We start from the raw sequence: 24434 nt of genomic DNA, 5'->3' as shown, positions 1-24434 counted from the left end.
ATGTGTTATGTTCATTGTTTTGTGTCCTAAGAGTCACTTGTCACTGATAAAGAAAACTGAAAATTTAAAGAGCCTTCCCGAGTTATTATAGGACATAAGGAAGTCTGAGCCTGGAGACTTTCCTTGGAGACTATTTCTCACTCCCATTCTCTTGCTCATCACTTTCACTAACACTTTCCTCCTCTTTCTCAGTCGCTGTTGTCATCTCTTCCTCATCACTTTCCACTCTTTCCTCTGATGTACCTTCTTCCTCCATACTTACTGCATTCCCCGCTTCATTCCTGCCTCCACCTACCACTTCGTGTGCTCTTCTCTGTCCACCTCCCAGCCACTTTGGCCTGAGATTCTTGAACCAGTTTTTGAGGCGCCGCGGCACATGCATCCTCTCCGTGGCGGTGGTGGAGACGAAGCTGCTGGAGTTGTTAAGGATACTGAACTGCGGCGGCGTGAAGTGGACTGAGGTTGGTTTGGGCTCCTGCTCCCTGCCGATGTAGCAGGAGTTGGTGGTGCTTAGCGTGATCTGCTTCTCCTCGAAACATAGATTAGACCCAGACAGAATGTTCATCCCCAGCAGGAGGGACACGTTCTTGTTGGGATGGATGATGAGGTCTGTGGAGTAGCGTAGGCCGTCAATGTCTATTTCCACGTTGCTGACCTTGCGGAACATTACAGTGATGGACCCGTCGAAGAGCGTCACCAGCATGGGCTTGCAGAGCTTCCTTCGCAACCTGAACTGTTTGACCAGGGCGCGGCTTATGAAGGAATGGGTGCTGCCGGTATCCAGCATGGCCGTCACGTGGTGGTCATACAGCTTGCATCTCTTATACACCCCGCACAGCAGGCCAAGCTTCACACGCCTGGACGGGCGTGCCACCATGAGCGGTAACTGCGGATCCAGCACCAACATGCAGCCGTACCTCAGCAGGAAGTTCATGCCAAGGAGGGGCGTGTCAAGACGGAACATGATGGCCACCACGAAATGCAACATGTAGCCACCTTGCGCTTCCGCCTCGGCCTCCAGCACTCCGATGGTCACAAGGCCGCCTTCGTGGATCACAGTCACGGCGTTACGCAGGCCACACGTGTCCACCAACTCAAGGCTCATCAGTGTCCAGCAGGCCCCCGTGTCCACCAGGAACTTGACCATCCTATTGCCTATCCGCAACGGCAGGAAGGTCCCGCTGAACTCCTTCTCCAGGGTCAGCCTCACGGGTTGGGTCACCTTGCGCCGCATCATATCCCCAGACATAGTGTTTGTTCCCGGGTGAAATAAATAGAAAAAAATGTAAATATATATTGTTCTCGTTGACGATGTAATGAAGGGGTCCTCAACCTAGGGTACGTTTTAAGGAATTTTGTGGGTACGTGACAGGTGTATCATAGGACCTGGATTGACCCATGAATTCAGACAATTATTTTTTCATTACGTATGATACTGATGAATTCGTGGGCACATTTGATAATAGATTTTATGTATTGATAGATATATGAGAAGATTTTTTGTCATTATACACCGATGAGGTGTAGGTGAGAAATACTGAAAGACTCCAAGGGTTACATGAAATTAAAAAGATTGAAAACCTCTGCTGTAGTGAGTGTGGTGAAGAGTAAGATCTCTCCGAAATAGAAAACACACACGCAAGCACACACACACACACACACACACACGCACGCACGCACGCACACACACACACACACACACACACACACACACACACACACACACACACACACACACACACACACACACACACACACACACACACACACACACACACCCGCCCCTAAAGGCGTCGCGTACGGACCGGTACAGACTCAGTGCGATTCCCACCATGGTGCGAGCCATCAATCAATAGTCCCTTCTAGATTTGACTTACCTTTAGGATTAATGTCAAGTATTTCCCCACCCCCAATGTACATTTTCAGTTTGTTGACTGCCTAAAGAATAAACCGTTTATTATTATTATTATATATTATTATTATTATTATTATTATTATTATTATTATTACACACACACACACACACACACACACACACACACACACACACACTTGCTTCCGACCAGTCTTTATTTTTTTTTCTTTTTTTTTCTGAATATCCTTGCTTTTATTTCATTACCCTTGATTATGCCTTAGTATCTCACCACACAGATCCTTCCCTTCTCCTGGAGTGCCTTGAAAAGCAAAGGAAGAAGACGAGAAAGAAGATGAGGACTGAAGTATGAATTTGAAACGGAGAAAAAAACGGGTGTATCAAAAGAAAACCTAAACTAAAAGGTGAAAAATTAAAAGGTCACCGTAAAAGGCACCACTTACGGGACCTTGTTATGGGGGTCACACAGGTTGAAGTACTCGGTGGGGTCAGTCCTCCTGATGACGGCCAGGCGGTGCGGGGGCGTGGTCCAGAGAGTGCCCTGGGGATGCAGCAGCGCCCGCCCCACCTCCCCGCCCATCTTGACGTAGCCGCCCACCTGCCCGCGCGGAGCTGTGTCACGCGGCACCCATCCCACGCCCTCAAACTGAAAAAAAGACTCAGCAATGCAATCTCAAAAAAGTTAATTTACTTGTCCTCCATTTTTTTTCACAAATAATTAAGTTATAGTGCATTAGGAAAAGAGGATGCATAAAAAAAGATGTTTATGTATATTGCTGTATAATTATTTTACATAGATTATTTACAGGCAAGTCTTAAGTACTAGATTCGGTAGAAAAAGATATCTACGATATGCCATAGTTTCCCGTTAATTTTATCATTATTCCATTTTCTATACGGACATGAAAATTATTTCACGGATGACTCATAAATACCTGTTCATGTAACTCTCGTGGCTTCCCTGCTGGACCCGGCATTCTGCCCATCTCCCGCGGCACGTGGTGGGGATTAGGGTAGTGGTGACGGTACATGGAGGTATAATCTGGTAAGGTGGAGTCTGCTAATGGAATCCCAAACCAATCTACTTCCACCATTTCCTCCACTTCCTCCTTTGGTCTCGTATCCACCACCTCGTTCTTCTTCATGCTCTCCACCACCACTTGGGTCTCCTGGCGTGGCTTCGTCGTGATGTTGTCATCAGCGAAGCGCACGCCAGGAAAGTCTAGGGATGCTGATGGTTTTTCCCTTCCAGCTGAGGGGAGGAGGGACGGGTCGAGAGACGTGTTTATTTCCCTCTTTCCTTCTTCATCTTTATTCCTCTTGATGTCTCCTTCTTCCTCCTCCCCTTCCTCTCCTGTGTTTCCTCCTGGCATCGTTCAGCAAATTTTCCCTTTAACTGTAGAATTAAATCAATTAAAAAACAGGACTGAAAAGAAATTTGCTGGATATTCCTGTTTTAAGAATTATTATGGTAAGCACTATGGCATTTAGATAACTTTTAAAGTACCCAACGCAGCTTCCATTCATTTTCCAATACCCTTCAACCAGCAAAATTCATGGATATTAGTTATATTTACTTGATAATGCGTATTTCTTCTACCTCTATAGCTCTGTACCCGAGAACTTTTCTCCTGCACTGGGCGTCCCTCGTTGCCTTGACAACCACACGAGCACGCTGACGTATTATTCTTCATAAATTTTCATATACACCTTCCTGTGATTCCAAGATGTACATTTCGTCATTGGTTGTTTTTCATCTATAAAAGACTACAGGAACCTTGATAAAGACTTTTTTTTCTTCTTTTAGGGGTTCCGTAAAACTTAACAAATGCTGTCTCGAAAATATTATAGATATATGTATGCTGTTACTACTCGACTTAAATTGCTGATAAAGCTCTTCATTTCAATTATACGAAGCATGTAAGGGTTTCTTTAGTAGTAATTTTGTTTAAAAATTAAGAGACCGAAACATCTAGGTGTAAACTATCTTTGTATATTATATTTTTACTAAAACTGGTGACTAAAATATTCTAATATTATCATCATCTTTTCAAACACTGTATTCATAGTAAATAGTAAAACCGAAATTATGCAGGTACGAATCCTGTAGTCAGCAACACGTGTGTGTGGCAGAGGTACAGGCAGCAATATTTGGTAGAATAATCTTGTGACTTCACATTTCCAGGTAATTCACGAGGCACTGTAATACACGAACATGTTATGTATTGCCAGATACACAGCATGTACTGAGTAATGTATTTGTTGACGAAGATATCTAAGACCGTCCGTAGTGGAATGAATAGTTCATTTCCTCCGTGTTTTGCCTGGCAGGGGGAAGAGGATGGAGGAGACGGAGGAATCTGTGAACTTCATCACCTGCGCCGTGTGGGTGCCCCGGGGCGCGGCCAAGACCAACCCTGAGAAGGTGAGAGCCAGGGATACAGGTATTAAGAATACGGTGTTTTTCATCTCTTGAAATTACGTGTCCAAATGTTCATGTGGTACACCTGGTATCTTTGGCACTGCAGTGTCTTTGTTGTACACAGATCTTCCTCAAGCACTTTGAAAGAAAACCTTAACCTAGAACATTTCTGCATCAACAAAGAGGCTCTGATCTTAGGCGACTTTAATCTGCCAGCAATTAACTGGTCAAACGATGATGCCCTACTTCTCGACTATGACCCTCTCAATTAGGCCTTTACAAACTGTTTTAACATCTCTGGTCACCAATGGGTTAACTTTCTTGCTTTCATACCCTTGGGTAACACACCAGACTTGGTATAAACAAGAGAAGGGGGACCAGATTGGTAATGTGCAGGCCCTGTGTCCACTCCTGGATTGTGGCCACATTCCAGTCCTGTTTTGTTTTTTTTTTTTTTTTTTTTATGTAGGAAGGATACTGGCCAAGGGCAACAAAAATCTAATAAAAAAAAATGCCCACTGAAATGCCAGTCCCATAAAAGGGTCAAAGCAGTGGTCAAAAATTGGTGGATAAGTGTCTTGAAACCTCCCTCTTGAAGGAATTCAAGTCATAGGAAGGTGGAAATACAGAAGAAGGCAGGGAGTTCCAGAGTTTACCAGAGAAAGGGATGAATGATTGAGAATACTGGTTAACTCTTGCGTTAGAGAGGTGGACAGAATAGGGGTGAGAGAAAGAAGAAAGTCTTGTGCAGCGAGGCCGCGGAAGGAGGGGAGGCATGCAGTTAGCAAGATCAGAAGAGCAGTTGGCATGAAAATAGCGGTAGAAGACAGCTAGATATGCAACATTGCGGCGGTGAGAGAGGGGCTGAAGACAGTCAGTTAGAGGAGAGGAGTTGATGAGACGAAAAGCTTTTGATTCCACCCTGTCTAGAAGAGCAGTATGAGTGGAACCCCCCCAGACATGTGAAGCATACTCCATACATGGACGGATAAGGCCCTTGTACAGAGTTAGCAGCTGGGGGGGTGAGAAAAACTGGCGGAGACGTCTCAGAACACTTAACTTCATAGAAGCTGTTTTAGCTAGAGATGAGATGTGAAGTTTCCAGTTCAGGTTATAAGTAAAGGACAGACTGAGGATGTTCAGTGTGGAAGAGGGGGACAGTTGAGTGTCATTGAAGAAGAGGGGATAGTTGTCTGGAAGATTGTGTCGAGTTGATAGATGGAGGAATTGAGTTTTTGAGGCATTGAACAATACCAAGTTTGCTCTGCCCCAATCAGAAATTTTAGAAAGATCAGAAGTCAGGCGTTCTGTGGCTTCCCTGCGTGATATGTTTACCTCCTGAAGGGTTGGACGTCTATGAAAAGACGTGGAAAAGTGCAGGGTGGTATCATCAGCATGGGAGTGGATAGGACAAGAAGTTTGGTTTAGAAGATCATTAATGAATAATAAGAAGAGAGTGGGTGACAGGACAGAACCCTGAGGAACACCACTGTTAATAGATTTAGGAGAAGAACAGTGACCGTCTACCACAGCAGCAATAGAATGGTCAGAAAGGAAACTTGAGATGAAGTTACAGAGAGAAGGATAGAAACCGTAGGAGGGTAGTTTTGAAATCAAAGCTTTGTGCCAGACTCTATCAAAGGCTTTTGATATGTCCAAGGCAACAGCAAAAGTTTCACCAAAGTCTCTAAAAGAGGATGACCAAGACTCAGTAAGGAAAGCCAGAAGATCACCAGTAGAGCGGCCTTGACGGAACCTATACTGGCGATCAGATAGAAGGTTGATTATCATTACATGTTGGACTCAGACAATGGAAATGGTAGTTATCCCAACAAGAAGCACTTCAAGAATGTCAGAAGGTCTTTTTGGACATCACTCATAAGAATGCTCTCAGGCCCTGACTAACTTCAGTATTATCAACCACCTATTTAAAAACTAACATATTCACAAATCCTTTATGAAGAGTCCCTTATTGCCAAACTGAATGACAATCCTAAATCCTTCCATCGCTACATTTGCAGCAAAAAAGCCAGTGCTTCCTCAGTGGGCCCCCTGAAGTGTCCTGATGGGTCACTGACTGATAACTGAGCTCACATGGCGGAGGTGTTTGCCAACAGATTTGCCTCAGTTTTTAAAGTAGGCAATCCTAGCCCCTTTCCTCACCAGATTTTCCACAGTGCTCTAGATAAAGTTAATGTCACTTTACCAAATGTATCTATAAAACTTGCAGTGCTTGATGCCTGCGCCAGTATGGGGCCTGACAATTTACAGCCCAAATTATTCAAATCATGTCCAGTATACCCTATGCTGAAAATATTCAAAGCAAGTTTGAGTGAGTGTGTTCTGCCAACCTCAAGGAAATTATCCAGAATTGTGCCATTATTCAAGAAGGCCTCCCATTCTGCTCCTTTAAAATACAGACCTATAAGTTTAACCTCAGTCGGCTGTAAAACACTGAGAGAATTATGGCAAAACAAATATATGATTATCTTGAAAAAAATGCTCTACTCACTCAATAGTTAATACCAATATGGCTTTAGGTGTGGCAGGACTGTGGATGACCAGTTATTATTAACATATGACTGTCACTTCTTTCCTTGACAAACAATCTGTGGTGGATGTTGTCCTCTTTGACTTTTCTAAAGCTTTTGATGTGTTGAGCCACTGTGTACTACTAGATAAACTAGAATGTATTGGTATCAGAGGCATGTTATTGAAATGGATAGGTTCCTTTTTGCAAGGCAGAAGTATGTATGTGACTGTATCAGGCATCAGTAACAGCACCAGAGATGTCACAAGTGGAGTGTCTCAGGGCTCTGTGCTTTCACCCTTGTTATTTCTTATATATATATATATATATATATATATATATATATATATATATATATATATATATATATATATATATATATATATATATATATATATATATATATATATATATATATATATATATATATATATATATATATATATATATATATATATATATATATATATATCAACCAATTACCACCATCCATTGTGAACAATTGCAAATTATTTGCTGGTGACCGACCTCAAGATCTATCTTAAGATTTGTCCTTCCACATCACTGTCACTTGCTGTAGACACATCTCATGTCAGAATGATATAGACAACACATGTTCTGTAGCCACTTCTTGAGGACTTGATCTTAACAGAGACAAATGTGTTGTGCTAAGATTTCAGTTAAGCTCAATAGCTTGGGAAGATTTTGGCACCTTATCTGAATACTCCCTGACTGATCATACCATATCCTTTGTAAATTCACACAAGGATCTTGGTGTCTTAGTGGACATTGCTCTCAGTTTTCATCCTCATATAAGATCCATTGTCAATAAGGCCTCAGGACTGTTTTCTAACCTCCTTAGAAGTACTCTCTGCTGACAACAAAGTTTTGTGTTCCCTCTATACAAGACTCATATTAGACCTGTAAGAGAATATGCCTCCTGTGTATGGAACACTGGGTATACTGGTGATCTCAAATTGCTGGAATCAGTTCAGAGGTCCTGGACCTGACATATAGGAGCTATTCTTATGGTCTTATGGTGAATGACTCAGACCCCTACATCTTTATTCTGCAGGAGGCATATTATTCAAGGTTTCTTACTCTATGCATATCTTACAAAATACTGGAAATTTTTTCACAATTAATGCAGTATTAAACCAAGTAATATTTTCATTTTGAGCACAAGGGCCCACAGGTTTAATATCCCTGTCTCTCACTGCTCCTTGGAGGCTAGGAGGCAGTTCTTTTCAGTAAGGTGTGTTAGCCAGTGGAATGCCCTGCCAGATGATTTAGTCACCCTAAACTCTATTAACTCTTATAAATTTGCTCTTCATTCATCCCTTGCCCCTCTTTTGTATCAGTTTGTGGATTAGACAGCCATCTTTCTTTGTCTCTTACTTCTCATCAGTATTATCCTACACAAACCTTTTGATGTTACTAGACATATTGAAAACACTCAGCATAAGGTACACAACTCATTCCTTATTATCAGTACACTACACCTTCAGCGATACTAACACATGAGATTGCTGTACCTGCAGATCTGTGCTGACTCATTATACGAGTACCTCTGTTAACTCACTTATTGCCTAACTAATAGAATTAGGGTAGCCAACCAGGTGAGGGGAAGGAAGGACAGTTAGAGGGAACAATTAGGGAAAAAAAAAATTATCACCTTTTAGCTATTTCATCATTAGCAAACCTTTTGCTATTATTTTAGGAGAGGACCATAATGCTTCCTGACATGCCCCCAAGATCATAGGGGATGAGGGGAGAAGGGGCAAAATTGAGTATTTCTGACATGTTTTATGCTTAAAATTGTCTATAACATAAAAACAATAACCAATATCATAGTTTTGTACTTGAAATGCAGTTTGCTCCTATTTTAAAAATTTACCAACCTTTTTTCCCAAGGTCAGTTTTAAGTAAATTTCATCCTGATACTTCCACAATGCAACTTTTTTTCTTTTTTTTCTAATGGATAACTTTCTGATAGGCCTCTCCTAAACAAGCCAAATAATCTTTCCTAATCATTATAGAATTCTAACCACCACATGATGATCTTTCAATCACCACAATCTGCATTAAAAGTGTTTTTCTTATAAACTTAAGCTCATGTATAATATCTCCCAATCAGCAGCTTACCAAGGACCTGAGCTGCCAATAATGCTAATAAAATAATACCATAGTGCAAAGACATAGATTTGCCAAGTTGCTGCGAATCAAGACCTCCCATCTGTTAACTAATCAAAGTCTTCCGTGTTATTTGTTCTCTAAGTCACAGAGTTGCTGAGCTACTACAGGTTGTGGCCTTCCCTCTATTAACTATCCATTCTTTGTTCCAGGTGGAGATCTCTAAGGAGGACTTGGCACGCATCATAGCACAAACCAAGGACAACATCCAGTAAGTCATGATTGATATAACACTGCCTTTCTTCCTCACTCTCCTGGCATTTCCAGGAGTTTTAAACACGATTGCTATTATTGTATTAGAGATCTTGTGTATAGGATGTTAAATGCATAGTTCACCAGTATTATACAAAATCCACAGAGAGCTAGAGGAAGTGAAGGAGGAAGACTATGAAGCAATAGAGAATGAAGCCTCTGCCACGCCAGGAACTAGTAAAAAGGCTCTTCGGGAAGATGACACGATAGACTTTGACTCACGTTATCAGCTCAAAGATTATGATGAGGAGAATGAGAATGAAGGTAGGCTGGGCTGTCCCTTTGTGTGCCTGTTCCTGTCTGTCTTGTCATCTGATCATTCATATGCTTTGGAAGGATATTGTCTTCCTTTAGGTACTAATTTGGTGTGTACTTCATGTTGTCAGTAAACTATCTATGCATTTCATCTTTCATCGGTTTGCTGTTTATTTTCCTGAAGTTATGTATATGTATAAAAACTGTATAAGACAAAATATCATTTAGAAAAAATCTTCAGATTGAATTCTTTTGATTTTTCATCAAGGGACCATCCAATCTTAAGAAAAGTAAATGTCTCATAGAACCTCACAGTCCTCATTCATTTGCCTTGCACAGACAAGATGAAGCAGCTCCTCCAGCTCGGCTCAATGGCTATCCATGCCAGCAATGAGGAGGACCCATATGTCACTGTCAAGGACGACCAGGAGGAAAACGACAGTGAGGTGGAGAACCATGCCATCCTGCCCTCAGACAACCTGATCGCTGTGGGGCATGTGGAGGGCGAGGCAGCCATTCTGGAGGTGTATGGTGGGTGTGCTGCACTGTATATCATGTGTCACTACAAAGAACACCTATATTTATCCTGCATTCAATCCAAGTTTATTCCCTGAGCATAGATTTTTTTCATGATTGCAGAACATGGTTTTTATCACCATCAAGGGATCTCTAGATACACTAAATTATTTGTTTAGATTTACATTTTCTGCTTGAGTTCAGCCCCAGGGAGTTATTCTGTCCTGGAAATTTTACCTCATGGACTCAGGATTTTGCCATCTTCACAGTGTATAATGAGGAAGGGAGTCTGTATGTCCACCACGATATCTTGCTGCCTGCTGTGCCACTGTGTATGGAGTGGCTAAACTATGACCCCTGTGATGAGCAGCTCAAGCCAGGTAAGCAAGGTTATGTATTAGAAAGTCACTGTGATTTGTTAAGGGGATTTCAGGGATGTTCATTGATATCAAACCATCTCTGTAGTCATATTTATTCAACTAATGATGCTTAATGCCATTTGACTGCTATTTTGTGATTATTTAGTAACTGGCTGGTTCAGTATATATTACCCAGTCTGTCAACACCACTACCATCACCACCTCCATTCCTCTTATCTCTCCATCTTCTGGCAGCCAATCTTGCCGCAATTGGAAGCATGTCGCCAGTGATTGAGGTTTGGGATCTTGACTTGGTGGACTGCCTTGAACCAGCCTTCACTCTTGGCCAGAAGGCAAAGAAGAAAAAAAAGATCCCAGGAGTTGGCCACAAGAAACCTGTGCTCAGCTTGGCGTGGAATAGACAAGTGGAGTAAGTGTTGTTGAGTGGGTCATGTGAGACTCCTGTTTGGGTGGTATTGTGGATGTGAGGGAAAAGAGAGAGATGTTTAGGAGTTCATGGGTGAATTTTAGTGTACAGATAAACTGTGTTTCTTAAAACCATTTATAAGTTGAATATTTGTTCTGAACCAACTGTAGATTTTAAACTTTCTCCATCATTCCATTTTACCAGTATCTATTTTACCAGTATTATTTTGTTAAGATTTATTTATATAAATGTGAATTCTGCACTTATAAATCAGCTTGATGTGCAAAATTGTCACATTAGTTATACTTTAAAAATGCATAAATCTCATGTTCATAACCTATAATTCACCAGCACTGCTACTATTATGACTACAGCTACTACCTTTATCACCTGTGCTAGTATTTCTACTACTCTCAATACCAGAATGATAACTATTTTCCTCAGACACGTCTTAGCGAGTGGATCGGTGGACGAGACAGTCATCTTGTGGGACCTTCAGCATGGCACAGTGGCTAAGCAGCTGAAGAGCTTTGAGGAGAAGGTTCAGGGTCTGGCATGGCACCATCAGGAGTCACACACCCTGGCTGCTGGTTCCTGTGATGGGTGAGACTGCAAAATATTTAGACAAGAATAAAGCGTTTTGACTAAATTCTTCTCGGTATTACAATAACAGGTTCCTGTCAGAGACTCCAGTATGATATTTGAAAAAAGCATGAATATTTAATTGCAGCATTTTTACTTTATTTCTTTATTCATTTACGCATTGTTCATGCATTAGGGATAAAGCAAAACTTGCCACTGGTGTTTAAGACATTACAATATTAATAATCCTCCAGTGTCAACAGAAGTGAAAATAGTTGCACTTTTTTTCCACTGGTAGGAAGGTGCAGATCTTTGACTGTCGAGGTGATGATGAGACCTGCAAGACGTGGAAGGTGGAAGGGGAGGTGGAGGCTGTTCTTTGGGACAACTTCTCCTCAGCCCCATACAACTGTCTGGTGTGTTTATGTCCTTATACATCTCATTCTTACTCTTCAGTTGCATTTGAATCATGATGCATAAAGCAGTTTAGACACTACCATAGTAGAGTACATATCTTACCAGTCATAAAGTTCAAGATGCTTTTATAACTAGGTATTGCACTACTCATAATAACCTCTATGTTCACTTATACCAATTTCACCTTTTGTTTTCCTTCCCTCAGGCCAGCACAGACAAAGGGAAGGTATACATGATTGATGCCAGACAGGAGAAGCCTCTGTGGACTCTTGATGCACACACAGATGCATGCTCAGGTTAGGATGGCTGTATTTAACCTTAACATCTACTATTTATTGTGTCATGTTTGATTTTGTCTCTATGATAAAGACATATCTGAACTGCATTTTCATTGTTAAAGATTTTCTTGTAAGATTGCACAAATACCTTGAGATCAGAAGAATTGTATCTTTTCTCTCAGCAAATAATCAAAACCTTTGTTTGTGAGTTTCTGGAAGTTATAAGGATAAGTATATATTACTGGTTGTTGTACTTAATTATTATTCTATTATATCAGTTCATGAGGTGTTAATTTTTCATCCAATGCAGCAATGAGGCTGAGCCCCAAGTGCCCTGGCTGCCTAGTTACAGTGTCCTCTGACAAGAGTGTGAAGATCTGGGACATCCTCAGTGAGACACCAACTCTTGTGGAGCACCAGGATGCCAAGCTTGGCACCATGACCTGCCTCGCATCCTGCCCTGACCTGCCCTTTGTCTTCTGCATGGGAGGCGACAATAAGAAAAATAACTTCAAAGTCTGGGACATTCGGGAGTCTGAGAAAGGTAGTTGGCAGCCAAGGTCACTAGTGTTGAATTGTCTCATTATATAGGTGTAACTTTTTACTTACTTTTTTATACAGTGAAGGTCATGCTTGGTAATGGTAAATAAAACCAATCCCAGTGCAAAACTATCTCCATATCTTTCATTGCTGTCTTTCAGTTAGATGTTCTCTCTCTTAAGTGACTTCACTTTCATTTTTTTTTTTTTTTTTTTTTTTTTTTTTTTTTTTTTTTTTTCTCCCTCCAGTCCGTGCCACATTCTGTGAGAGGGTGGGGCTGCCAGCTGACTGTGAAATGGATGTGGATCAAGTAAATCCCGTTGGTGAGGGTGACAGCCAGCCCCAGCCTACTGCCAGCCAGGGTGCCACTGCCAACTCCAGGCCGAAGTTCAAGAAGAAGAAAGGTGGTCACTTAGACAGGAGAAGAAAAATTTAGGAAACATCAAGTGGGTTTTTAGACAAGATTGTTATATTATTCACCAGTGATTGGAGAGAGAGATAGAGAGAGAGAGAGAGAGTGTGTATGTGTGTGTGTGTGTGTAATGTAAATTAACACACGTGTATGAATTGCAAAGACTGGAAAGATTATTGTTATCACCTCAACTTAATAAAAAGTAAAGCCACACTGGTTTTGTGTTCATTACAGTGGTCCACAAAGCTCTCCCTTTCCACCAGGGACTGACGGAGCTGATAGTAAGAATGGTATGTGTGTGTGTGTGTATTTACCTAGTTGTGATATTCAGAAAAAGAGCTATGCTCATGCTGTCCTGTCTCTATATCTAATTTTGTCTTAAATTTATTTATCATATTTACATCAATGACTTCTTAGTCCAGATCATTCCAGACCTCCACAGTTCTATGCGGGAAGCTATTTTTCTTTACATCTCTTCTACAAGCATCTTTTTTCAGTTTTCTGTTGTCCCCTCAAGCTTCTTGTATCCCACATCATCAAGTCCTTCCTATCCAAGTTTTCCATACCAGTCATCACTGTACAGTGTGATCACATCACCTCTCTCTCTTCTCTGTTCCAGTGTTATAAGACCCAGTTTAGACAGTCTTTCTTCATACAGTAAATCCTTCAAACCTAAAGAGATCACTTTGTTGCTGCTCTTTGTATCCCTTCCACTTTTCTTATAGATTTCTTGGCACTAGGTGACCACACCACAGCTGCATATTCCAATCTTGGGCGTATCATGGTCACAATAAATTTTTTTAATCATTTCCTCATCCAAATGTGTAAATGCTGTCCTTATGTTTCTCGGTAGATTATAGGTTTCACCTCTAATTTTGTTTGTGTGTTTCTCTGGTGACAGCTTTTCAGTGATAATTACACCAAGCTCTCTCTCTTCTGTTCTTTTGCTGATTCTCTCATTCCCCAATGAATAATCTCCTGTCTGTCTCTTGCCAAATTTTTTCACACTGCATTTCTTTACATTGAATTCCATGTGCCATTTTTGGCTCCACTCCCAGATCTTGTTTGGGTCCCGTTGAAGTATTATGCTGTCTTCCTTTTTTTTCTATTTTCTCAATAATTTTGTGTCATCTGCAAATAAGCTAATGTAGCTGGTTATTTCTTCTGACATATTAATGTACACAGCAAACATTATTGGTGCTAACACAGAACCCTGTGGAGCCCCACTTAAAACTTTCTTCCAGGGCTGACCTCTGGTCCTTAATTACTGTTCTCATCTCTCTACCTTACAAGAAGCTCTCCATCCACTTTAGCAGCCCTTCTCACAATCCTCCAAACATCTTCACTTTCCATAACAACCTCCTATGCGGTACTCTGTCAAATGTTTTTTGGAGGTCCAAATAATGTGTGTGTGTGTGTGTGTGGTGCTTTGTCCAGGCCGCCGTGTGTGGGATTGGGATTGTGTGGAAGGGGTGATGTTGATAGGAATTGAGATGGAAGTGGAGAGTGGAGAAGGTAATGTAGATGAGAGTAGAGTGTAAAAAGGGAAATTTTCATATATGTTTAATGAAAAATATAGACCTACGGGGAAGTGAAAAGTTAGAATTGCATACACCCACCAGCAAAATATATATAATTGTTAAAACACACTATACTTCTTTCTTTAGTAACAACCACAATTCTGAAAGCAACCCTTATTTGCGTGCTGTCTTAAATTTGCCTCTACGAGCATTAAATAAGGGTATTCACATGCTTGGTAACTATGCTAAAGTTTGTCCTTACAATACCGAAAGAAAACGGAACGGGGGTGATTTTGTATTTGTTCATTCCTGGTTCAAGCGACCGGATGTCCTGGCGCTACCTGCAATTATTATTATTATTGTGTGTGTGTGTGTGTGTTTCAAGCTTGAAATTCTAATAAAAACATTCAATATAATTTATTCATCGCTTTATACTTATGTTTACTTGGCTTCAGGGTCTATACACCACTAAATAGCAGCAGAAGAAGCCATGAAAACCGCATCATTTCACTTTTACGACAGTCTAACCTTTCATATATATATATATATATATATATATATATATATATATATATATATATATATATATATATATATATATATATATATATATATATATATATATATATATATATATATATATATATATATATATATATATATATATATATATATATATATATATATATATATATATATATATATTTTTTTTTTTTTTTTTTTTTTTTTTTTTTTTTTTTTAAAGCCTAAAAAGTTAATAGAATAACTTTATATGATTGATCCATCATTTTATCTTTATTTCTGCTGATTGTCTAACCTTCCATATTATTAAACTTTTTTTTAGTCTTACAAGTTAAGCTACAAACAAAAACAGCACACCATTAATTCATCACTTTTTCTTATTTCTGTTTAACGTGACGGTCTGAACACCACTAAATAAGAGATAAAACGATGATATACAACTTAGCCCTACATAAGTACATGGAATTCTGTAATTGACACGATAACAGCAGGTGGGGAGAGTTAGGACCAGCAGAAGTTAGGAGAAACACTCACCATCTCGATCAATGTTTCGCTTTTTTTTTTTTTTTTTTTTTTTTTTTGAGGGGAGAAGTGCGTAGGTTGTGCAGGTGTGGGCAGCGGTGGGCAGATGTGCACAGGGAGGTCAAGTCAGGTCAGCTCTGTGGGGGATCATCTGACCGCGATCCGCGGGTGGTATGTGGATGGTCTATATTAGGGTCTATGTGGGGCTGGGCTGGTACGTGGATAGTATGGGGTGGGTCTGGGATGTCGGAACTGTCGTTCCAAAAGGAAAATTAGTGGTGATGGGAAGTAATGAAACTGAAATATAACAATCCACTGTGACGAGTGGACGAAACAATGAGGATCCGGATCGGGCGGATTCAACAACCCGGAGCAAACCGATATCAATGCGCAGCAAGCGGTAAGGGGGGAAAGTGAGTCAGTTACCTTCAAAACAGCATTAAGATTATACCCCGCTTTACGTTCGAGTGTGACTCCAGCCAGCATTTAACTTAAGCTCCTTCTCAACACTACTATTCATAACTTGGCGGACACTCCATCCAGACATCTAGCTAAGTATTATATTTAGTGGCAGGCCTATGTTGATAGGTACTTAGCTATATTTGTATGTTCACCTGGCCCAAGGTAAATACACATATAACCTGGCACCGGCCATTTATGCCGTTTGGCCGTACTGGTCCTTCGAACAGGATGCTCATTGGTGATTCAACTCATCCCCGCCGGCGTATTTTCACTCTGTATCCCCCAGTTGTCTTAATATCGCACCCAGCTAGTCATATCCCCGAAAGTCACTGCTTGTCCAATTCAGTTCAGTTGGTATTTTGAGGTATTGCCTTTGCAATACCCCTATCTTTTATTATTATTATTATTTATTCATTTATAAGTTTCTTTTTTTACTGTTGATGTCTTATTAAATAGATCCTTTTATTCCAGAGTGATGTTATGATGTTCTTGTAGTCTTGTTGTTTATTATCTCTATCAAAGAGTAAGAATTTTTCCAATATGTTTGTGTGATAGGGTTGTTAGAGGTGTCTTGTAATGTCTCTAATGTCTTGTAGCTTTGGGCAGTATAACAAAAAATGTTCTAGGTTTTTTCCATCGTAGTTACATTAAGGGCAGTTTGTTTCTTCATTTTTGCGTTCTCTCCTCAATCCAAACTCCAGGATATTTGTTCTAGCCTTGAATAGTAAGTCAGATAGGGCCGAAAGAATTCTAAGGGCTTGCAAGAATTGTGGACGGGAGCGGACCGGAGCGAAAGACAGCCATTCGTGGGCAGCGATGCAAACATGTTAGGCATGTATTGTTTTCAGTAAAACCTCAAACATACAAAATTATCTGCATACAGATCAGTCATGAGTGAAAACCATTATTAAAACTGTGTAGCATGAATTATTTAAAATGAAGTAAATAATGTTTACTATTTCATTTACAGTTTCTCCTTGCTTCATAATCGCTAATGATAGACCATATTTCATTATATTATAATACTTGCAGTCTGTCTAGACAGACTAGGATAATAAATAAATACCTAAGAGATGGAACGCACCCAAAACGCGGAATAGTATGAAAATACCGGCTAAGAGATGCTTTGGCATTTCATTTCTTAACTGCTGTATGTACAGTACCATGCAGCATGATTTACTAGTCATATCTGGCCACCATCAGGCAACATTTTGACCTGTAATGTCTCAACTAGGCTACAGCATATTATTATATGCCTGTTCTTTAAATGTAACAACGATTACACGAGAATAACCAATGTGTCTGTCTGTCTCTTTCCTTCGATCAGAAAAAAAAAAATGCAAAGAATCAGCCCTATATGATTACTTGTATTCAGCAAATAATATCACAAAGCCTGGGAGACCAGCTATTCACTTCTATATAGCATAAACTTCAAGGAGTGAGTAGTTAAGCTTGCTGCGGTCTCTGTGAGGACACATTGCCAGTGAACTGTAGGACACTTTTTCCTGGGCAGCAGCACAACAGGCAACTCCGCTGGTCTGTTCTTCAGTGCTCAAGTGGGGAGAGCTCCAAGAAGCTAAAAATCTGAGCCCTTGTGAGAATTGAAGATGTCTTTAGCACAAATATTGTTACTAATAATATTACTACATACTAATAAAATCTCTCTCTCTCTCTCTCTCTCTCTCTCTCTCTCTCTCTCTCTCTCTCTCTCTCTCTCTCTCTCTCTCTCTCTGACATATAAGGGGGAGGGTAGGTGACAGTGAGTGAAGTTTAAGACAAGACAAAAGAGGAAGAGAGAGGAAAGGAAAAAGGGGAGGAAGGGACGTAACTGGGAAAGGAGAGTACATGGGGCAAGGAAGTGGAGGAGGGGATGAAAGAAGGGGATGGGAGGATGGGGAGAAAATAGAAAGAATGAATATAAGCAGCAAGGGGAGGAGTGAATAAAGAATTAAAGAGAGAGAGAGAGAGAGAGAGAGAGAGAGAGAGAGAGAGAGAGAGAGAGAGAGAGAGAGGAAGTATTAAGAAATTCTGTCTCTTTCTCTCTCTCTCTCACACACACATGGCGGCGGCGGAGCTGACAGGACATGTTTCCTAGTGTTCTGCATATAGAAGGAAGGAATAACAAATCGCTCACGGTAGAACAAGTTATGATAAGAAGACCCAGGAAATAGGGAGGCGAGAAACAGTACTTGAGTATAGTTATCCCATCTCTAGAAGAGTTTGGTTGGTTTGTTTACACTTTGGACAAAATGGCAGAGGGCAGCACCCCAAAAGAACGGGGGTCCTTTGAAGGTTTTACTGGCGAGGAAAGATAACTAAATTATAGATTGCAGTGTAGAGGAATTTTATATATGGAAGAAATGACAGACAAGTTAGTGGAGAAAATAAAGACATCGGAGGCACACCAGAAGGAGACTGGTGAGGAGTTGCTGATTATTAAGGCAAAGTTGATGGAGATGGAAGATAAAAATGAGAAGTTAAAGGTGGAAAATGACTGTTTAAACAAACAAATAAAGGAAAAACTAGAAACTGTTCAGAAAGGAAATGAAGGCAAGTGTAAATCATGTGGAAATGAAGCAAAATAAGTGGTTAACGTAAATTTGAAGAAGAATCACTAAAGAAAATAATAGAACAACAAGAAAATGAGAAACAATACCTGAGACAAAAAGTGGTAAATGTTATTAAAGAAGGGAAAAAATTAGTGAGAGACACTGTAGAAAAATATAAACAATTTTTTTTTTTTTTTTTATGTAGGAAGGACACTGACCAAGGGCAACAAAAATCCAATAAAAAAAAATGCCCACTGAAATGCCAGTCCCATAAAAGGGTCAAAGCAGTAGTCAAAAATTGATGGATAAGTGTCTTGAAACCTCCCTCTTGAAGGAATTCAAGTCATAGGAAGGTGGAAATACAGAAGCAGGCAGGGAGTTCTAGAGTTTATCAGAGAAAGGGATGAATGACTGAGAATACTAGTTAACTCTTGCGTTAGAGAGGTGGACAGAATAAAGGTGAGAGAAAGAAGAAAGTTTTGTGCAGCGAGGCTGCGGGAGGAGGGCAGGCATGCAGTTAGCAAGATCAGAAGAGCAGTTAGCATGAAAATAGCGGTAGAAGATAGCTAGAAATGCAACATTGCGACGGTGAGAGAGAGGCTGAAGACAGTCAGTTAGAGGAGAGGAGTTGACATGGACGGATAAGGCCTTCCACAGAGTTAGCAGCAGGGGGGGTGAAAAAAACTGGCAGAGACGTCTCAGAATGCCTACCTTCATAGAAGTTGTTTTTGCTAGAGATGAGATGTGAAGTTTCCAGTTCAAACTATAAGTAAAGGACAGACCGAGGATGTTCAGTGTAGAAGAGGGGGACAGTTAAGTGTCATTGAAGAAGAGGGGATAGTTGTCTGGAAGGTTGTGTCGAGTTGATAGATGGAGGAATTAAGTTTTTGAGGCATTGAACAATACCAAGTTTGCTCTGCCCCAATCAGAAATTTTAGAAAGATCAGAAGTCAAGCATTCTGTGGCTTCCCTGCGTGAAATATTTACCTCCCGAAGGGTTGATGTCTATGAAAAAACGTGGAAAAGTGCAGGGTGGTATCATCAGCGCAGGAGTGGATAGGAAAAGAAGTTTGGATTAGAAGATCATTAATGAATAATAAGAAGAGGGTGGATCAAAGGACAGAACCCTGAGGAACACCACTGTTAATAGATTTAGGAGAAGAACAGTGACCGTCTAACACAACAGCAATAGAACGGTCAGAAAGGAAACTTGAGATGAAGTTACAGAGAGAAGGATAGAAGCCGTAGGAGGGTAGTTTGAAAATCAAAGCTTTGTGCCAGACTCTATCAAAAGCTTTTGATATGTCCAAGGTAACAGCAAAAGTTTCACCAAAATCTCTAAAAGAGGATGACCAAGGAATGCCAGAAGATCACCAGTAGAGCAGCCTTGACGGAACCCATACTGGCGATCAGATAGAAGGTTGTGAAGTGATAGATGTTTAAGAATCTTCCTGTTGAGGATAGATTCAAGAACTTTAGATAGGCAGGAAATTAAAGCAATAGGATGGTAGTTTGAGGGATTAGAACGGTCACCCTTTTTAGGAACTGGCTGAATGTAGGCAAACTTCCAGCAAGAAGGAAAAGTAGATGTTGACTGACGGAGCTGAGAGAGTTTGACTAGGCAAGGTGCAAGCATGGAGGCACAGTTTCGGAGAACAATAGGAGGGACTCCATCAGGTCCATAAGCCTTCCAAGGATTTAGGCCAGCAAGGGCATGGAAACATCATTGCGAAGAATTTTAATAGGTTGCATGAAGTAGTCAGAGGGTGGAGGAGAGGGAGGAACAAGCCCAGAAGCATCCAAGGTAGAATTTTTAGCAAAGGTCTGAGCAAAGAGTTCAGCTTTAGAAATAGATGTGATAGCAGTGGTGCCATCTGGTTGAAATAAAGGAGGGAAAGAAGAAGAAGCAAAGTTATTGGACATATTTTTGGCTAGATGCCAGAAGTCACGAGGGGAGTTAAGTCTTCAAAGTTTTTGACACTTTCTGTTAATGAAGGAGTTTTTGGCTAGTTGGAGAACAGACTTGGCATGGTTCCGGCCAGAAATATAAAGTACATGAGATTCTGGTGATGGAAGGTTTAAGTACCTTTTGTGGGCCACCTCTCTATCATGTATAGCACGAGAACAAGCTGTGTTAAACCAAGGTTTGGAAGGTTTAGGTCAAGAAAAAGAGTGAGGAATGTACGCATCCATGCCAGACACTATCACCTTTGTTATGCGCTCAGCACACAAAGACGGGTCTATGACATGGAAGCAGTAGTCATTCCAAGGAAAATCAGCAAAATACCTCCTCAGGTCCCCCCAACTAACAGAGGCAAAACGCCAGAGGCACCTTCACTTAGGGGGATCCTGAGGAGGGATTGGAGCGATAGGACAAGATACAGATATGAGATTGTGATCGGAGGAGCCCAACGGAGAAGAAAGGGTGACAGCATAAGCAGAAGGGTTAGAGGTCAGGAAAAGGTCAAGAATGTTGGGCGTATCTCCAAGACGGTCAGGAATGTGAGTAAGGTGTTGCACCAATTGCTCTAGGTCGTGGAGGATAGCAAAGTTGAAGGCTAGTTCACCAGGATGGTCAGTAAAGGGAGAGGAAAGCCAAAGCTGGTGGTGAACATTGAAGTCTCCAAGAATGGAGATCTCTGCAAAAGGGAAGAGGGTCGGAATGTGCTCCACTTTGGAAGTTAAGTAGTCAAAGAATTTCTTATAGTCAGAGGAGTTAGGTGAGAGGTATACAGCACAGATAAATTTAGTTTGAGAGTGACTCTGTAGTCATAGCCAGATGGTGGAAAACTTGAAAGATTCAAGTGCGTGGGCACGAGAGCAGGTTAAGTCATTGCGCACATAAACGCAACATCCAGCTTTGGATCGAAAATGAGGATAGAGAAAGTAGGAGAGAACAGAAAAGGGGCTACTGTCAGTTGCCTCAGACACCTGACTTTCAGTGAGGAAAAGTTGATGAGGTTTAGAAGAGGAGAGGTGGTGTTCTACAGATTGAAAATTAGATCTTAGACCGCGAATGTTGCAGAAGTTAATAAAGAAAAATTTGAGGAGGGTGTCAAGACACTTAGGGTCATTGACAGAAAGGCAGTCCGACCTGGGGACATTTATGGTCCCCTCCCCAGATGGGGACTCCGAGGCTGGTGTAGGAGTCGCCATGATAATTTGGATTTAGGAGAGGAAGATCATGCTCCATGAGCTTACTGTCCTTTTATTCAAGGGCAGTCGGTATTGTGCAGGAGAGAGAGACAGTGGACTTTACCGGTGCCCTTAAGGTCAAGTTAGAAGCTAGTGAAGTTGCCAAGGTATACATCATGCTGTTCACCCGTGCTACCACTAGAGCCATATATTAAGAACTGGTAACAGATTTAACGAGTCAAAACTTCAATGGGGTCAACTGTCACTGCTGTCAATTGCAATAAGGAAGTTGTGCAAGACCCTCAAACAGGATTGTAAAAAATAATTATTTTTCTAAAGAAAAAAATAGATAAAAAAAAAAAATAAATAAATAAATAAATAAATAATAATAATAATAATAATAATAATAATAATAATAATAATAATAATAATAAGTATTTTATTTTATTTTACTTTTTTTTATTTAAACTATTCAATTCCATTAATACTTGTTTGTTTGCACTGATTATTTGTTTCAGTCTTATGAGACCATTTTCTTGTATTAAACTTGACCAATGTTAAATCATAGTTTAATATACATTACCGAACATGAGTTTTCACAAAAATCTTAAGTAGGACAGATCTGTTATGTTAAAATAAAAAAAACTTACTTTGCATTAAAAAAAGAATTAAGTACATTAAACGTCATAACTACATTTATTGTTATCAACAAAAAGACCTTACTTTTTTTTTTTTTATGCATTTGAATATTTTTCTTGTAAGAGATGGCAATGATTCATTGGTGTCTGACTTGCTGCAGGACCAGTACAGGATCATTACACTCAGTAGACTTGATATTTTTTTCATATATATATATATATATATATATATATATATATATATATATATATATATATATATATATATATATATATATATATATATATATATATATATATATATATATATATATATATATATTGTTGTTGCATGCCCCTTCAACCTTCAGGCACAGTCAGGTACATGCTTACCACTGCAGCAGTCCAGGGATCCACAAATGCTGTTGTTGTTGGATTTGTTTCATTAGTGAGGGCAAGGCATATACACATGACAACTGTCAGGACTCAACAGACTACTGAGAGAGGGAAGGCAACAAAATACTGTCTCACTGGCACCCCTGACTTTATTGCCAGCACAAAGCAGCACTACAGGACACGAGGAACACTAACATGGTACAGTACAAGTAAGGCTTCCACCACCAGGCCTTACTCAGCAAAACATCTTTATCACTGGATAGCACGTCCCACCTCACAGTACAGCAGCATTGCACAGAACACTACAGAGTCACAGCTTGCCAACAACATCACACCAGTGATGGTAGTTCACGCCGTAACAGACTACGCAGGTGTCACACAAACACCTCAGCATCAGGTGCTCATTGTCTCAGATTGCCAGGGCACACAATCCTCACAGAGTGCATGTAGTGGCAGCGGTGGGCAACTAGTGTCATCGTGTAACACAAGGGGAGTGTATAGCAGACTGTCGGCACAGGTGTTGTGTAGGCAGGAAACGGGCACTCTCTCTCTCTCTCTCTCTCTCTCTCTCTCTCTCTCTCTCTCTCTCTCTCTCTCTCTCTCTCTCTCTCTCTCTCTCTCTCTCTCTCTCTCTCTCTCAGGGGTTCTTTTCTATCTGGTGTCATGGGAAGCAGGCACACTCTCTCTCTTTCAGGGGCCGCCACAGCTCCTTATATAAGGTCAGCCCCTCCATGAGTAATCCACATATTGCTGCTCTTCTAACCAATCACCTTCCATGCCACTCCTGATCTCTCTAGGCTGCCTCTATTTGCAGCTTCTACATCAATGCCAATGCCTAGCTTCACAACCTGCTGGCCCAGTGCTACCAATGACACATATACATATATATATATATATATATATATATATATATATATATATATATATATATATATATATATATATATATATATATATATATATATATATATATGTGTGTGTGTGTGTGTGTGTGTGTGTGTAGGAGGGACACTGGACAAGGGCAACAAAAATCCAATAAAAAAAAGAAAAAAAGCCCACTGAGATGCCGGTCCCAGAACAGGGTCCGAAGCGGTAGTCAAAGACTAAAGGATAAGTGTCCTGAAACCTCTCTCTTGAAGGAGTTCAAGTCATAGGAAGGTGGAAATACAGAAGCAGGCAGGGAGTTCCAGAGTTCACCAGAGAAAAGAATGAATGACTGAGAATACTGGTTAACTCTTGCATTAGAGAGATGGACAGAATAGGGGTGAGAGAAAGAAGAAAGTCTTGTGCAGGAAGGCCGTGGGAGGAGGAGAGACATGCATTTAGCAAAATCAAAGGCGCAGTTAGCATGAAAATAGTGATAGAAGATGCAACATTGTGTTGATGAGGAAAAAAGGCTAAAGACAGTCAGTAAAGGAGAGGAGCTGATGAGACGAAAAGCTTATGATTCCACCCTGTCTAAAAGAGCGGTATGAGTGGAACCCCCCCAGACATGTGAAGCATACTCCATACATGGACAGATAAGGCCCATGTACAGTTAACAACTGGAGAGGTGAAAAAAATTGGCAGAGACGTCTCAGAACACCTAACTTCACAGAAGCTGTTTTAGCTAGAGATGAGATGTGAAGTTTACAGTTTAGATTATAAGAAAAGGA

General features: G+C 40.5%; 2 protein-coding genes across 2 annotated transcripts in view; one reads left to right on the top strand and one right to left on the bottom strand.

The window, feature by feature from the left end:
* Positions 1-3511, bottom strand: part of LOC135090645 (uncharacterized) — a 6710-nt gene extending 3199 nt beyond the window's left edge. The window contains exons 1-3 of the mRNA XM_063987594.1: positions 3451-3511; positions 2809-3269; positions 2317-2519 (exon numbers count right to left, since the gene is read on the bottom strand). Of these exons, the coding sequence (XP_063843664.1) occupies positions 2317-2519; positions 2809-3246 (641 nt within the window). The 5' untranslated portion in view covers positions 3247-3269; positions 3451-3511. The remainder of the gene's footprint in view (positions 1-2316; positions 2520-2808; positions 3270-3450) is intronic.
* Positions 3512-3952: 441 nt separating this feature from the next.
* On the top strand, positions 3953-13269 carry LOC135090643 (periodic tryptophan protein 1 homolog). Its single transcript, XM_063987592.1, has 12 exons — positions 3953-4058; positions 4205-4298; positions 9171-9229; positions 9377-9534; positions 9865-10056; positions 10311-10421; positions 10656-10830; positions 11272-11430; positions 11708-11825; positions 12032-12122; positions 12415-12648; positions 12893-13269. Exons 2-12 carry the CDS (start codon positions 4215-4217, stop codon positions 13078-13080), a joined length of 1569 nt encoding a protein of 522 aa, XP_063843662.1. The 5' UTR covers positions 3953-4058; positions 4205-4214; the 3' UTR covers positions 13081-13269.
* Positions 13270-24434: the final 11165 nt, after the last annotated feature.

This window comes from Scylla paramamosain, chromosome 35, assembly GCF_035594125.1.
Source record: "Scylla paramamosain isolate STU-SP2022 chromosome 35, ASM3559412v1, whole genome shotgun sequence".
NCBI lineage: Eukaryota > Metazoa > Arthropoda > Malacostraca > Decapoda > Portunidae > Scylla > Scylla paramamosain.
The sequence above is the reverse complement of the archived record's forward strand: the minus strand, read 5'-3'. Positions and strand labels throughout refer to the sequence as shown.

Bases quoted from the DNA above. Each gene is read 5' to 3' on its own strand.
- LOC135090643 (XM_063987592.1), top strand. From the start codon at position 4,215: ATGGAGGAGACGGAGGAATCTGTGAACTTCATCACCTGCGCCGTGTGG. The intron at 11,431-11,707 runs GTGAGACTGCAA...TTCCACTGGTAG, and splicing joins GCTGCTGGTTCCTGTGATGG to GAAGGTGCAGATCTTTGACT. The intron at 12,123-12,414 runs GTTAGGATGGCT...CATCCAATGCAG, and splicing joins ACACACAGATGCATGCTCAG to CAATGAGGCTGAGCCCCAAG.